General features: G+C 36.1%; 1 protein-coding gene across 11 annotated transcripts in view; it reads right to left on the minus strand.

Annotated features, from left to right (window-relative positions):
- The window catches only part of TP63 (tumor protein p63), a 265,967-nt gene that overhangs the window by 106,434 nt on the left and 146,211 nt on the right, over positions 1-13,322 (minus strand). For 3 of the 11 annotated variants that reach the window (XM_005545420.4, XM_045387177.3, XM_005545422.5), the window contains exon 1: positions 573-758. The exons of the other annotated variants lie outside the window; for them this stretch is intronic. In XM_005545420.4, coding sequence (XP_005545477.3) covers positions 573-614 — 42 coding nt within the window. In that variant the 5' untranslated portion in view covers positions 615-758. Of the gene's footprint in view, positions 1-572; positions 759-13,322 lie in introns of those variants that run through there. 11 annotated transcript variants of the gene reach the window in all.

Below are 13,322 nucleotides of genomic sequence, written 5' to 3' on the forward strand. Positions count from 1 at the left end.
AAGTACAAGTCACCCTCCAGACGACAGAAATGTTATTACAGTCCCTTCTGGATTTAGGTGGGTCTCTGGATTGACAGACTTAAAAATGAAGATGGCTTTAAAAAATCTCACCTGATTATTTTGAAAAAAGCTTCATTTGCTTTTAGGATGAAGTCTGGAAATAGACCTATGCTAAGAAGTTAAGACACAGTCAACTAATTTTTCTTACTGGTACGTGAATACCCATGATAGGATTCACTGCAATGTATCCAGCAGAGTGTGATCTGCTGAGTCTGTTTTTATAAAAAGTGACTTTATAAAATCCTGAACATTATTTTTTCAAATACATAATGTCATCCAGATTTTTTTTTCTTTTTCATCTTCTCCTACTGCTCCATCTCCTACTTAATAATAATAATAATAAAAATCTTACAGCCACCACAGAAAACATTAACCAAGAAAAGGAGATTCCTACATACAATTTGCAAAACATTACTTTGGGTGACCGAGAACCACAAATATGTAAGTCTTTTAAAAAATAATAAAAATTAAAAAGCATCTCTAAATGGAGTGCTAAAATCTAAAATCCTTACCTCACTAAATTGAGTCTGGGCATTGTTTTCCAGGTACAACATGTTAGCTGTAAGATTGATCAATGCTGCTGTCCTCTCTTCTGGCTCCAGGATTTTGCCAACCCCCCCACCCCCTCTGAGACCCTTACGATATGAATCTACTAAGAAGATAACAGAACTCAAGTCCCTCTCTCTCTTTCTCTCTCTGTACATAATTTAAGGTTTCCTAATATATACCCAACTATAGGCATGAGGAGGCGGGACTCTTCTCTTTACCTGTCCAATCCATCAACTTCCACCTGGACTCCTCCACTCCAATGGAGTGAGGCCTCTCCCATCTCATTAAGTAGTTAGAATTCCTTATCACCAATCTTTAAAAGAAAAAGAAAGAAAGAAAAAAAAAAAAACCCAGGAGACAGACAGGTAAAACTTTCCCTGTCTCTTTCATAAGAAAGTGCACTCTCTTTTAAAAACAAAACAAATCTCCCCAAACAAACCGCACCACCACACCACGATTTACAGAAGGCATTTCAGAAAGTTATTTTACTCTTTGCAACTGAAAAGTAAACTTCAGGAAAACTTTTAGGAGGCTTCTTTTTTTAAATCTAGATTTGAGGTTTCAAGAATGAATACACCAAGTTAGAAATTAGGAGAGAGAACTCAAATCCACTGTTACATTTAATCAATGTAAAAAAATCAAAACCCACTGCCTGGTAGCTAAAGAGTATTTAACTTATTTTCCCCAGAAAAATGCCAGTGGTTTCATATCAAGCAATGACAAAATAAGCTATCTGATTTTTTTGAGCATGTTTCAATAACAATTTAAACTACCAGTCCCCGTTAACTTATAAAAACAAGCAAACATCCATATTATGTACAGGAATTAGGAATCCTGATAAATATGTCCTTTTTTTTTTCTTTTCTTTTTCTTTTTTTTTTTTTTTTTTACAAAACCCTTATATATTTGAATATTTCTTTTCTCTATTTTATTGTACCCAGTTTCTACTAATATCTTTGCTTGTGAATAGGTAATAAAAATGATTACTGTACATGATTTATCTATGTAAATGATGAGTAGAATAAGTATTAAAGCATAAGATAGCAATTCTCTTTTGTCTTAAAAATACATTTACCTAAATACATGCCAACATTCATGCAGAATCTGGCCTTGGTTCGAAGATGTGGTGGAGATGAGATGCACCCTGATGGTTATCATGTGATTCATTAAAATACTCTCTTTACTGCTGAATATTTGTAATTCAGTTAGACTGATTTCTCCACATCATCCTACAGCCCCCACTCAGGAACCCAGTTTCCTCTATTTTGCTTGAAAAGTTGTAAGTGGCAAAGACAACTATAAGTGAATATTGCGATTTCTTATAAAATTTAGAAGACACAAAATTTAGAAGAGAATTGGAAGCCAGAAGAGATTAGAACATACATTTCAGAAACAAAGTTTGCAAATACGTTCACGACTTCCGATTTGCCTCCCCTTTACTTCTACTTTTGCATCCATAACATTTATGCACTTGAAGGATGATATGGCCATTGGCTGATATATAAGACCCATAGGTTTCTGGTAATAGTGCATCCTTCTTTTATAAACAGAAACCAAAAAACTCCCATAATATAATTTGATCTTGAGTATGCAAGAATATGACAGTACTCTGTAACACTACAAATTTATATCAGACAAAACATTCATTTCTTCACACACACATTGGGAAGAATGATCTCTCTTTCTACCTATAATTAACCAAATGAGCACTGCCTATGAGGCAAAAAAAAAAAAAAACAAAAAAAAACAACAAAAAAACCTGCTTACAAAATACAGTATAATTATTTGTACAATGTATTTAAATTTTACACCTACTGACAGCTTAAGAGTCAATAGTAGAAAGCAGATGGTTGCTCCCTTAAAGGTGTGCATGATTCCTGTGGCCCAAAAACTTGGATGATCCTGAAAATCATCCAGGGTGCTTTTTAAAAACAGATTTCTGGACATGGCCCCAGATCTCCTGAATCAGGCTCTGCAGGGCTACAGCCCCAACAACTGGATTTTATACAGCTTGCTAGGCGGTTCTGTATGAGTCATGCTTGGGAATCAATGATCTAGAGGAAATGCTGTTAGCACAACTGCCTACAAAAGTCATTACTGAATTGTTTTTTACACTAATGGGATCACGTAGCCATTTGAATACCCAAATCTAAGGCTCAAGGTCTCAAGTATTGATATCCACTAAAAATGTAAACAACTTCATCTTTCACGAAGTCAAAAGATTCCCAGCAAGATCTGATGGATGGAAAAGTCAGATTCTTTCCACGTGCCACCTCAGCTATCAGCATGAATTCAGATACGGTCTCTAACATATTTACAAAGATTCTGGACAAAATCTAAGACAATATGTCCACTGTGGCTACTTGAGAGCTTTGAGTATTTTGGAAGAAAAGAACACTGGACTGGGAGTTAGGCGATAGGAGCTCTGTGCCCTTGGGGCAAGTTACTTAACCACTCTGGATTCAGATTCCTCATTTGTGAAATGAGGGGCAGAGCTAAATGATTTCTAAAGACCATTACAAAGATAAGAGCCTGTTTTTGTCCAGAATCAGGGAAGTGATTTAGAGGATATTCATCTTATTTTACTTGGATATTTATTTGTCCCTCAATTTGCTCATCTCCATATTGTACAAATGAAGTAGTCAAGTTGCACAGCTACTTAAGATACTTAAATGACATAAAGAAAAAGGAACAATATATTGGTGGAAAGTCGTATTTTTTGCTTCAAGGTATCCTCACAATGAAAAATTAGCTAATGGTTCATGTAGATTTGAACTCAGCACAAACATTTCCATAAAAGAGCTAATAAAAGTATATCTGATGTTTGATTTCAGAATTAGTGTGAAGAGCTGATGTAAATATCATGCATTGATTTAAGCAGGTTACAGAGAAGTAACAATTCTCTGCACTCCATAAACAAAAATGCTTATACGTGGATCTCAAAGGTTTAGTAACATGCATTAATTTTCCTAACCACCTAGTGGTGTAAGCTAGTATTATTATCTACGTTTTTCAGATAAATAAACAAATTCAAGGGTTTTAAGTGAATGCCCCAAGTCCTCAGTAGTTAGAACAACTCTAGTTAGAGCTCTTGCCTTTTCTCAGGCATTTCCTCAGACTTCTTAAAGCTCCACGGTCTCAGAATTAGGGGTCAGCACCGCCCCCTGGGTAAAAATGCCAGTGCTGTGAACCCACAGCTTTGGGAACAGAAGTCCAAGATGTCACATCGAAGCATATGCTTTCCAGAAGTAACAAAATGCTAACATTTTGATGAATATCCTTTTCTAACATCCAACTTTTTATTATAAGTGCTATATTTTCCTGTGTTTGTGTGTGTATTTGTGCATGCGTGTATGTGTCTGTGTGTGTGTGTTTAGGTATGTCTGGTCTTTCAAACTTGCATACAGGATTACAGTTTGCTTTTTGGTGTAGGAAAATTCTAATTTTTCCATAGTCAACTTTACCATTTTTTCTTTGATGACTTACTGTGTTTCAGACATAGTTTGAAAGGCCCTTCCAAGCCCAATGTAAAATTTTGCAACCATATTACAGTATTATGAGTTTTGAATGTTTTCACATGCAAATCTTTTAACTTTCCAGAATATATGTCTGTATGAAAAACAAAGGAAAATCTACTCTCGCCCATTGAAAACTGATCTTTATTATCTATTGAATATTTTTTCTCAGATTTGAAATGCCATTTTCATAAAATACCAATGTCAATGACTCCATTTGACATCTCTATGTGAAAAAGTTAAATAGTTATACTGTATATTTTTGGTTTGTGTGTTGTATTTTTATTTTTTTCCTGATTTACAATCCATGGTTGTTTGATTCCATGAATACAGAACTAGCAGGTACAGGGGCTGATAATCCTTCTACATTTTAATAAGATATCCACCTGAATGCGGCCGGGCGCGTTGGCTCACATCTGTAATCCCAGCACTTTGGGAGGCCGAGGCAGGCGGATGACAAAGTCAGGAGATTGAGACCATCCTGGCTAACACGGTGAGATCCTGTCTTTACTAAAAAAAATAGAAAAAATTAGCCAGGCATGGTGGTGGGCGCCTGTAGTCCCAGCTACTTGGGAGGCAGAGGCAGGAGAATGGCGTGAACTCAGGAGGCGGAGGTTGCAATGAACTGAGATCGCACCACTGCACTCCAGCCTGGGCAACAGGGCGAGACTCCATCTCAAAAAATATATATATATATACACACACACACACACATATATGTATATATACACACATATGTATCTATGTATATATGTATATATACACATGTGTGTATACATATACATAGATACATATGCATATACATATATACACACACATATATACATATATGCATATACATATATACATATACACATATGCTTATACATATATACATATACCTATACATACATATAGGTATATGTATGTTACCTATAGGTATACATATAGGTATATGTATATATGTGTGTGTATATGTGTATATGTGTGTGTGTGTGTGTATATATATAACTGAATGTTGAATGAGGGCAAAAAAGGAATACACAGCAATGTCTCCACTTTCTCTCCTCCCTGCTGGAACTCCCTCACTATCAGTTCACCTCTCCTAAAGGGCAACTCTGATCATGTCCCTCCTCAGGGTGTCCCAGTGCCAACAGGACCAAACAAATTATTTACAATGGCATTCAAGGCCTTTTAAAATCTGGCCCCAAACTACCGTTTCAGCTTCACTTTCCTTACAATCCACTCTGCTTAGCAAATGTGGACCCCAGCTGCCTATTTTTGTCCTGTTCAATCCGGTCCCTGAGTTTGGAATGCCTTCATTTGCTTTCCTGATATATTCAAATACTTTTAGATTCTTTAAACAATTTCTCTAAATTTCTCTAAATCCCTAAAGTTAAATCTTCTCTTATTTTAGATGAATATAAATAAAAGCAGTAATAAAATTCTACCTTTTAATGCAAAAAGTTGTATACTTAACTGTCTCCTCAACAAGATTTTGAAGTTTTTGAAGTCAGAATACATTTATGTTCATCATGTCACATTTAGTACTCCAAAAGCTCGGTGAGTATTAGCTCAATTAAACAGTTCTATAATTCTGTAAGAGATAACTAGAAAGCAGAAGAGTATTTACCCAAAGCATTTATTATGAGACAGACACACAGAGATGCCTTTTTAACAGAGAGATGCCTTTTCATCTTGTAAAAATCAAAGCATAGCATCTAATTAAAATAGAAGAGAGAAAAAATATTGCTTTCAATTCAAGCTCAGTATCTCAAGCTCTCAACAATTACTTGTGAAAAGGGAAAGTTGTCAGCATGAAAAACCTGTAATAGTCAAGAAACGTTGGGGTTTTTAGAGCATGTGTGAAAGCTAAGAAATGGTGGGGCTTTCCAGGCAGCTGCAAAACAAAACCAGTGAGATCTTTTTGATATCAGCTACCATTACTGTGAAGGATGATCTACAAAACACACTGAATAACTTTTAAAGTTCTAATACTGTGTGAATTAAGTGTTCACCTTCCTCTCCTGCCTCAGATAGGTGATAAGAATTAGCATTTGAGGAAGCTACTAAAGGCCACTAAATTAGTTCAACACATCAATTTTTAGTCTGAGGCTAAGTTCCAAAACAAGATCTCATCCATTTGAGGATGACCAGCTAAGTTCTGAAAAATGGGTAAGTCTTATAGGCATAGAAGGGGAGATGAGTTCTGTCTTAAATCTTACAGTGTATTCTAGATTTAATTTTTTATTTGTATACATGTTCAAGTAAATGATAAAATGGTAGACAGAATTTAGATTCTCTGCACTTTTTATGGTTAAGGTACTCAAAGCACTTTACATATAACAAACTCATTTAATTCTCATAAAATTATTCCTTAGATACTATGTTCATTGCTATTTTACAGATGAAGACACTGAAGTGCAGAGAGAGATTAAATGATGGAATTGAGATCCGAATCTGTGTATTTTGAGACTGGAAAACACTATGCTTCATGGTTAAATTACATCTTCATGTTTACTTTTCCCTCTTACTCCTGTATTTATCCTTCTTCAATGTCATCTATGTCCTACAGTTCATTTGCCATATAGCCAATGCTATGATTATAATAACAACAGTATTTTACCACTTACCTGGATTTAGATAGTGCCTTACTTACAGTTCAAGTAAATAGATGTACAAATGTACAGAGATAAGATAATCTCTCCTCATATTGTTTCGCATTATGGATTTAAAATTTTTAGATTACAAAAATAGTGTGAAATTTAGAAGAAAAAAGTAAAATACAAATAAAAAATGAAAGTCAACTGTAAGTGCAACTCTCAGAATTACATTAAAAGTTTCTATGGTCTTCCTCCTATGTTTATGTATGTAAACAAGATTGAGATCATATGCAATATAATTTTTTTAGTTATCATAATATTTTGAGTATTTTCCCCTGTTAAGTATTCCTACAACTAAAAGTACTGGGTCAAATGTTATGGACTTAAGTCACTTCATGGGTATAGTATCAAGTTATTTTCCAAAAAGACTGCAACAGATTACATTTGAGTGAGGCTATCACAGCACTGAGAGGATTATCTTTTCCAACTTTATACATAAAAAAATATTTTATTTTCATATTAATTCCCTTTATTGCTAGTGATATTTCATGTGTTTCAATATGTTCATTAGCCCTCTGCATTTCTCCTTTAAATGGCCTGTTAATATATTTTGCCTTACTGCCAATCCCTGCTCCATTGAAGGAGTAGTATCTTCTTTATTAATAAAGGTTTAACCCTTTAATAGATTCATCAAATATTTCCAAATTGCTTTTCTTTTTAGTATTATATACACTAAAATAAAAACTATTTTATTATATAAAACTGACTTCTTTAGGATTTTAAAAAATACATGTGTTTGTTTAGATTACAAATATGCTGTTGAAAATACAGAAAATACACACTGTATGGAATAAATTGCAGTCATTTATCCTAGAAACTACAGGTAGACGCCATTAGCATTTTGGTTTATTCTCTTCCAGAGATACATATTACACAGAAGTATGTGTTTTACCAGCTGTACACATACTCAATACTAAAGATATATTTTGTTAAGTATGTATATATGTATCTGTGTACACAGATGCATATACCTACTTTTTGAAATTAATCTGCTAAAATGAGTACATTCTCAGGTCATTAAATGCATTATATTAAATTAAATTAAATTTTAAAATTAAAAAATTAAACTGCTACATATTTATTGAATTAATTTAGCTATTTCCAACTAATTGGGAATTCAATTTGCTTCAATTTTTCTTCACCACTATAATCATAAAGCAAAAATTATTACACTATTTATTAAAGTACACTACCATAAGCAAATTATTCAATTAAAAGACAAAAATATTTTAAAGCCTGATAGATACATTAATTTCCAAACAGGATACCAGTTTATGTTTAGGCCAACAATGCATTACAGAGCTCACCTCACTACAACACTAGTACCAGCACTAGCAGCTACTATTATTTAAAATATTTAAAAAAAATAGAGTAAAAACTCATCAACAAAATTAAGTTCCTCCTATTGCTATTATACGTTATTCATTAAAATAAACATACTCACCTGTACTCCCACTGACTGGTCTACTTTGGAAAGAGAAGGTCTTAAATCAAACTACACTGTGTTTGAATAGTGATGTGTTGAGTTTCTTTGAACCTTCATCTCTAAAAGCAAAATATCACCTCACATTATAACATTTAACTTCCCTAATCAGCCCTATGGCACTATTTAGTTTATGATAGATTCCAAATAAATGTCAGTATCTTTTATTGTTGTATTTATCAATAGGTGTATTTCTGAAGATGGCTACTAAATATCTCCTATAAATTCTTATTTTTTAAAGCACTGGATTGTCTTATGTTTGAATAGACTGATTAAAATTTATATTTCAGTCCCTGGCCCTCCTACTTACTGCCACATCCTCCGTACAGCTGCCACCATGGCAAATGGTCATAGACGCAGTCAATTGCCGGCAAGGAACAGTGGAAAGAACTTTGGAATCAACATCAGGAAACCTGGGCTTTGGGTTTCACCTATTTGATTTTGAGTTTGTCTCTTTTCTGAATGGATAATGAATAAGTATTCACTCAAGTTCATTGCATAACACATCACTTTTCCTTCTGATTCCACACTGGGATATATTATAACACAAGCCCAGATTTCCATAATTCATTCTACCTTGAAACCATAAAAACGAAACCCCTCTTGCATTCAGGGTCATGCATGAAAGGGCACTGTTCTTTTTTTTTTTTTTTTTTTTCCAATTTATTTATTTATTTTTTTTGAGACGGAGTCTCGCTCTGTCACCCAGGCTGGAGTGCCGTGGCCGGATCTCAGCTCTCTGCAAGCTCCGCCTCCCGGGTTCCCGCCATTCTCCTGCCTCAGCCTCCCGAGTAGCTGGGACTACAGGCGCCCACCACCACGCCCGGCTAGTTTTTTGTATTTTTTAGTAGAGACGGGGTTTCACCGGGTTAGCAAGGATGGTCTCGATCTCCTGACCTCGTGATCCGCCCGTCTCGGCCTCCCAAAGTGCTGGGATTACAGGTTTGAGCCACCGCGCCCGGCCAAAAGGGCACTGTTCTAAGAGTCATGAATTTTGGGTTAAGTTCTGCATCTGCCAGTAAATTCATTACATTACTTGAAGCAAGACACTTCCCCTGCCCATGCTTCAGGTTTTCAAGCTGTTAATTGGATTTAGTGTTATTAGATATTCGGCATCCTATATAATTGTGATCCTACTCTCCTTGGAGATGGCATTTGTCTATTCAACCTAGATTTGATTTACTACTGACGAAGACAAGACAACTTCCCTCTCAACTTTACATCAGACGTCTGTTCCTCGTGGTATTTCCGCCCTAAAGGGCCAGTGAGGCAGCTAATTTTATAGACCAGTTGATTTCTATCCAGATTTCAGCCCTGGCAATTTTAGGCTTCACTTTTAGCTCCTCAATTTCTCTCTCCTCAGCAGGAATAATAGGCTGGGCAGGAGATGCCTCATTCTTTCTGGAGGCTGTATTTTGAGGCAACTCAGCTTTCTTACGTAAATCTTCTCCACCCTTTCCAGGAAAAAAAGAAAAATCCCTAGGCAAAATAGAAAGGAGGTGTATTTACTGTGGAATCCTAGATGAACTCCAAGTGGGGCGGGGACTGTATTTTGCTCTTAGAGCGTTCTAGCGTCCGTATCTGGTTTTAACTGCTGCCGGTCTGCACCTTTAGTTACAGCATATGTGTCCGCTAGTAGCCACAGTTGTTTTAGAAAATAGGAGAAGTCACAGGTTTGTGACATCAGGAACCCGTGGATAATCCCGCCTGTGAATCTCCCATCCAGTATGCACACCACCTTTGCATCATAAACCACGAGGGTGGATAAGCCACTCCGAGAACCCTGTTTTCACTAATCCTCTCTGCTACACTGTTCAGGATTACATTACCCTTAAATCCTAAGTATACAGAAATGGTGTATGTAAATGTGGTATCTGTAGCTATCTATATTTTTTAAAGGTCCACTTGTTTCATGCTGTGACTTGCTATCAGGCCTTGACATAGCTATCTAGTCTGTCTGTTTCTCAGCCCCTTGCAAGTACGACAAAGACTTGGCCAAATCCTGTGGGATTTCTAAAGTTCTTTCTGGGCCTGACAGTCTCAGATTTTCTCTACATTTCTGAAGGACGCCAGTCCTTCACTATGCAACTGCTTTGATAATGTCTGTTTGGCAGAAAATAGCCCTTAACATAAACACAAAACAAGAAAAATTGCATTTTAAGAAGAAGAAGAGAGTCAACATGATCAGGAAAACAGAAAGACTGAAACCTTAACTGGATCCAGGATAACTGACATCACTGCCACCGCCAGCAGAGAGGTGGAAGTAATTTAGGTATGACAAACCATAGTGTTTCTTAACACTGGGGAAGCAGCATGGACTGGCAGCTCTCCCAGGCACAAATGTCACCAGGCTGGTGTCATCTTCCTTCTGTGACAGCAGGCCATGGGAGAAAAAGCACCTGTCTCTGGCAACAATTTCCACTCACTCTAAGTGTGGGGTGTAGAAGATCTTAGTCCAAAACAATAATAAAGACATAAAAATAAGTGCCTTCCTTGTATCATTTTTGTCCCAGTGACCCTGAGTACAGAAGAGAGTTAAGTGTACATAGAATTAGGAAATAGGGGCCTATAAGTAAGGTATGGAGGAAATTGTTTTCCAAAATGAAAAACCAAATCCAACTTCAAGAGTGCAAGAAAATATTTTGATAAGAAGGTAATGATCAGTTCTAGCTTTAAAGTATTCTATATTTCTGTCTAGGATGATCTAACTTGAGTACTTCTTTTGAAAAAGTCTTGTTAGTGGGCAAAGAAGGGTGCAGTGATTTGGGGCTGGGTAATAAGAGCTTAAGGATATGTATCCCGCATTGCAGCTTACAAAGCATACATCTCTTATATTTCACAGTTTGGCAGCTCTGTAGACCCTAGTTCCTCTATTATCTCCAACTGGCAAACTCAAACACATTCTTTAACACCCACATAACTGCTACTTCCATTTTACTCCACACTGGTTGAGTGTCTTCTATGTACTTAGCTTGTGCTTGCTAGGATCTGTCTTCTTGCCTTTTTTGTAATTTCTTGTCTTTTCTAGGCAGTCAGTTGCTCTCTCCATTGACATTTTACTAATTCTTGGGATACCTATATTATTGTTGATCTGATCTTATTGCCTTTTAGTTATGTTTTCATGAATCCCACACTGAAATAGAAGCTTGAGAGCAAGGGCAATGCCCAATTTAGTTCTATATTTCCTGCAGCTTGGAAAGTAGGCAGAGTAAGCACTCACATTCTGCTTGGGAGATGTTTGTTCTGGTTTGATCCATATAATAAGTTTGTGAAGTTGGCAGAGTCTTACTGTCCTCCATTTTCAGATAAGGAAATGAGGCTCTAGAGGGGTTAAATGTCATACTCAAGTTCATACGCTAAACTATACTTAAGGCTGGAGCTTGGAACTCAGGTTTGCTGGCTCCAAATTTCATGCTTCCCTGTGCTACACAGGTTACTCTGTCACAGAAGAGATTACTGTCTTGCACACATGCTTGAACATTGTGCAGGAATTCTGTATCAGAGCAAATCACCTTTTTTATTTGCATGCTCTGCAAGGGAAATTGAGAGGTCCTGTGGACACAAATGGCTCCCGTGGATTTTCTTTGCAGCTTTTTCCCCTACATGTTGGTATTCTGAGCTTCCTACTGTTACAGACACAATGAACTGACTTAACTCCACTTTCCCAAGCCTGATTCACAAGTCGATTAAAAAGTGGTGCAACCAAGTAGGTGTGACTTTGTGACCCGAGTGGTTAAGCCAGATCTTCTGGCCTATGGAGGTTGCTGGTTTGATTTTGTAAGAAAACATTATCTGCATTGATCATGAACTAGACAATTTTGTAATAATGTCACAAAGAGATTAAAAAAGACTCAAGAGGAGTGATGCATTTTAAAAATATAGGTAATTTCCAGCAAAGATTGCAATTTACTTTAGGGTTAATATATATGTTGCTTAAAAGTAAAGGGAAACTAAAGACTATAGCCTTGTAATAATGATGAAATCATTTCGTCAAATGGAACTCAGTATGAATGTTGCATTTAAATCACAAAAAGAAATGCATAGCAAAGTCAGACTTCATTATAAGTAACATAAAGACACATCCACACATCCACACACACACAAGCTATGGAAAAGCTGGCTTCAGCAAAATAAAAAAATAAAGCTAAGGAATTATTTGTAACTCAGTTGCTAAGTGAATGAAATGGTAATATTACACCCATCTCATTTACTTATATTCTCTACTTTAAGTATTTCTTCGATTTATGAGGTTTTGTGATGCAGATAGTTTCTCTATGGGGTAAGGGATTTAAGCTACAAAGTTAAAGGGCCGAGTTGATAACAATGTAAGTGGTGTGACCAGATCTATAAGATTATGGACAAAAAAGGGAACTGATGTTTCAGTCTAAGCATCTCTTTAACACATATATTCAGCTTCTTTTATCCTAACTCGTTCCTCAAAATATCCACATTCTTACAATTCCTATTTAGCAACAATAATAAGTTCTTGGTCATGATCATTAACTAGAAGACTACTTGAGCAAACTAAAACCCATGTACAATCCTCACCCATCAGACAAGTTCTACTTTCAATTCCATTATGACTCTAGAATGGAAAAAATAAAAAATGTTTACTGGTTCATGTAATAGAAAAGATTGTCAAATTTGAGTTTTGCATCCTCTTACAGGCAATCTGGACAAAAAAAGTGAAGGCGAAAGTAAATAATAACTGATTAAAAATTAGTTGATTTTATTTTATTGATACATCAAACCATAGATCCATTCAGTGTATGTTAATACTAGAAGGGGTGTTAGAGGCCATCAGTTAGAGACCATTTTATTTCTCCCACATACACATGTAGACAAGCACATTTCCTTTCAAACATTAACTGAATATTTTATTGTACATTATCCTGCAATAAGACCTAAAGAAGAATAAGACTCGGCCGGGCACAGCGGCTCATGCCTGTAATCCCAGCACTTTGGGAGGCCAAGGCAGGTGGATCACTTGAGGCCAGGAGTTCAAGACCAGTCATGGCCAACATGGTGAAACCCCACTTCTACTGGAAATATGGAAATTAGACAGATGTAATG

This window comes from Macaca fascicularis, chromosome 2 (genome assembly GCF_037993035.2).
Source record: "Macaca fascicularis isolate 582-1 chromosome 2, T2T-MFA8v1.1".
NCBI lineage: Eukaryota > Metazoa > Chordata > Mammalia > Primates > Cercopithecidae > Macaca > Macaca fascicularis.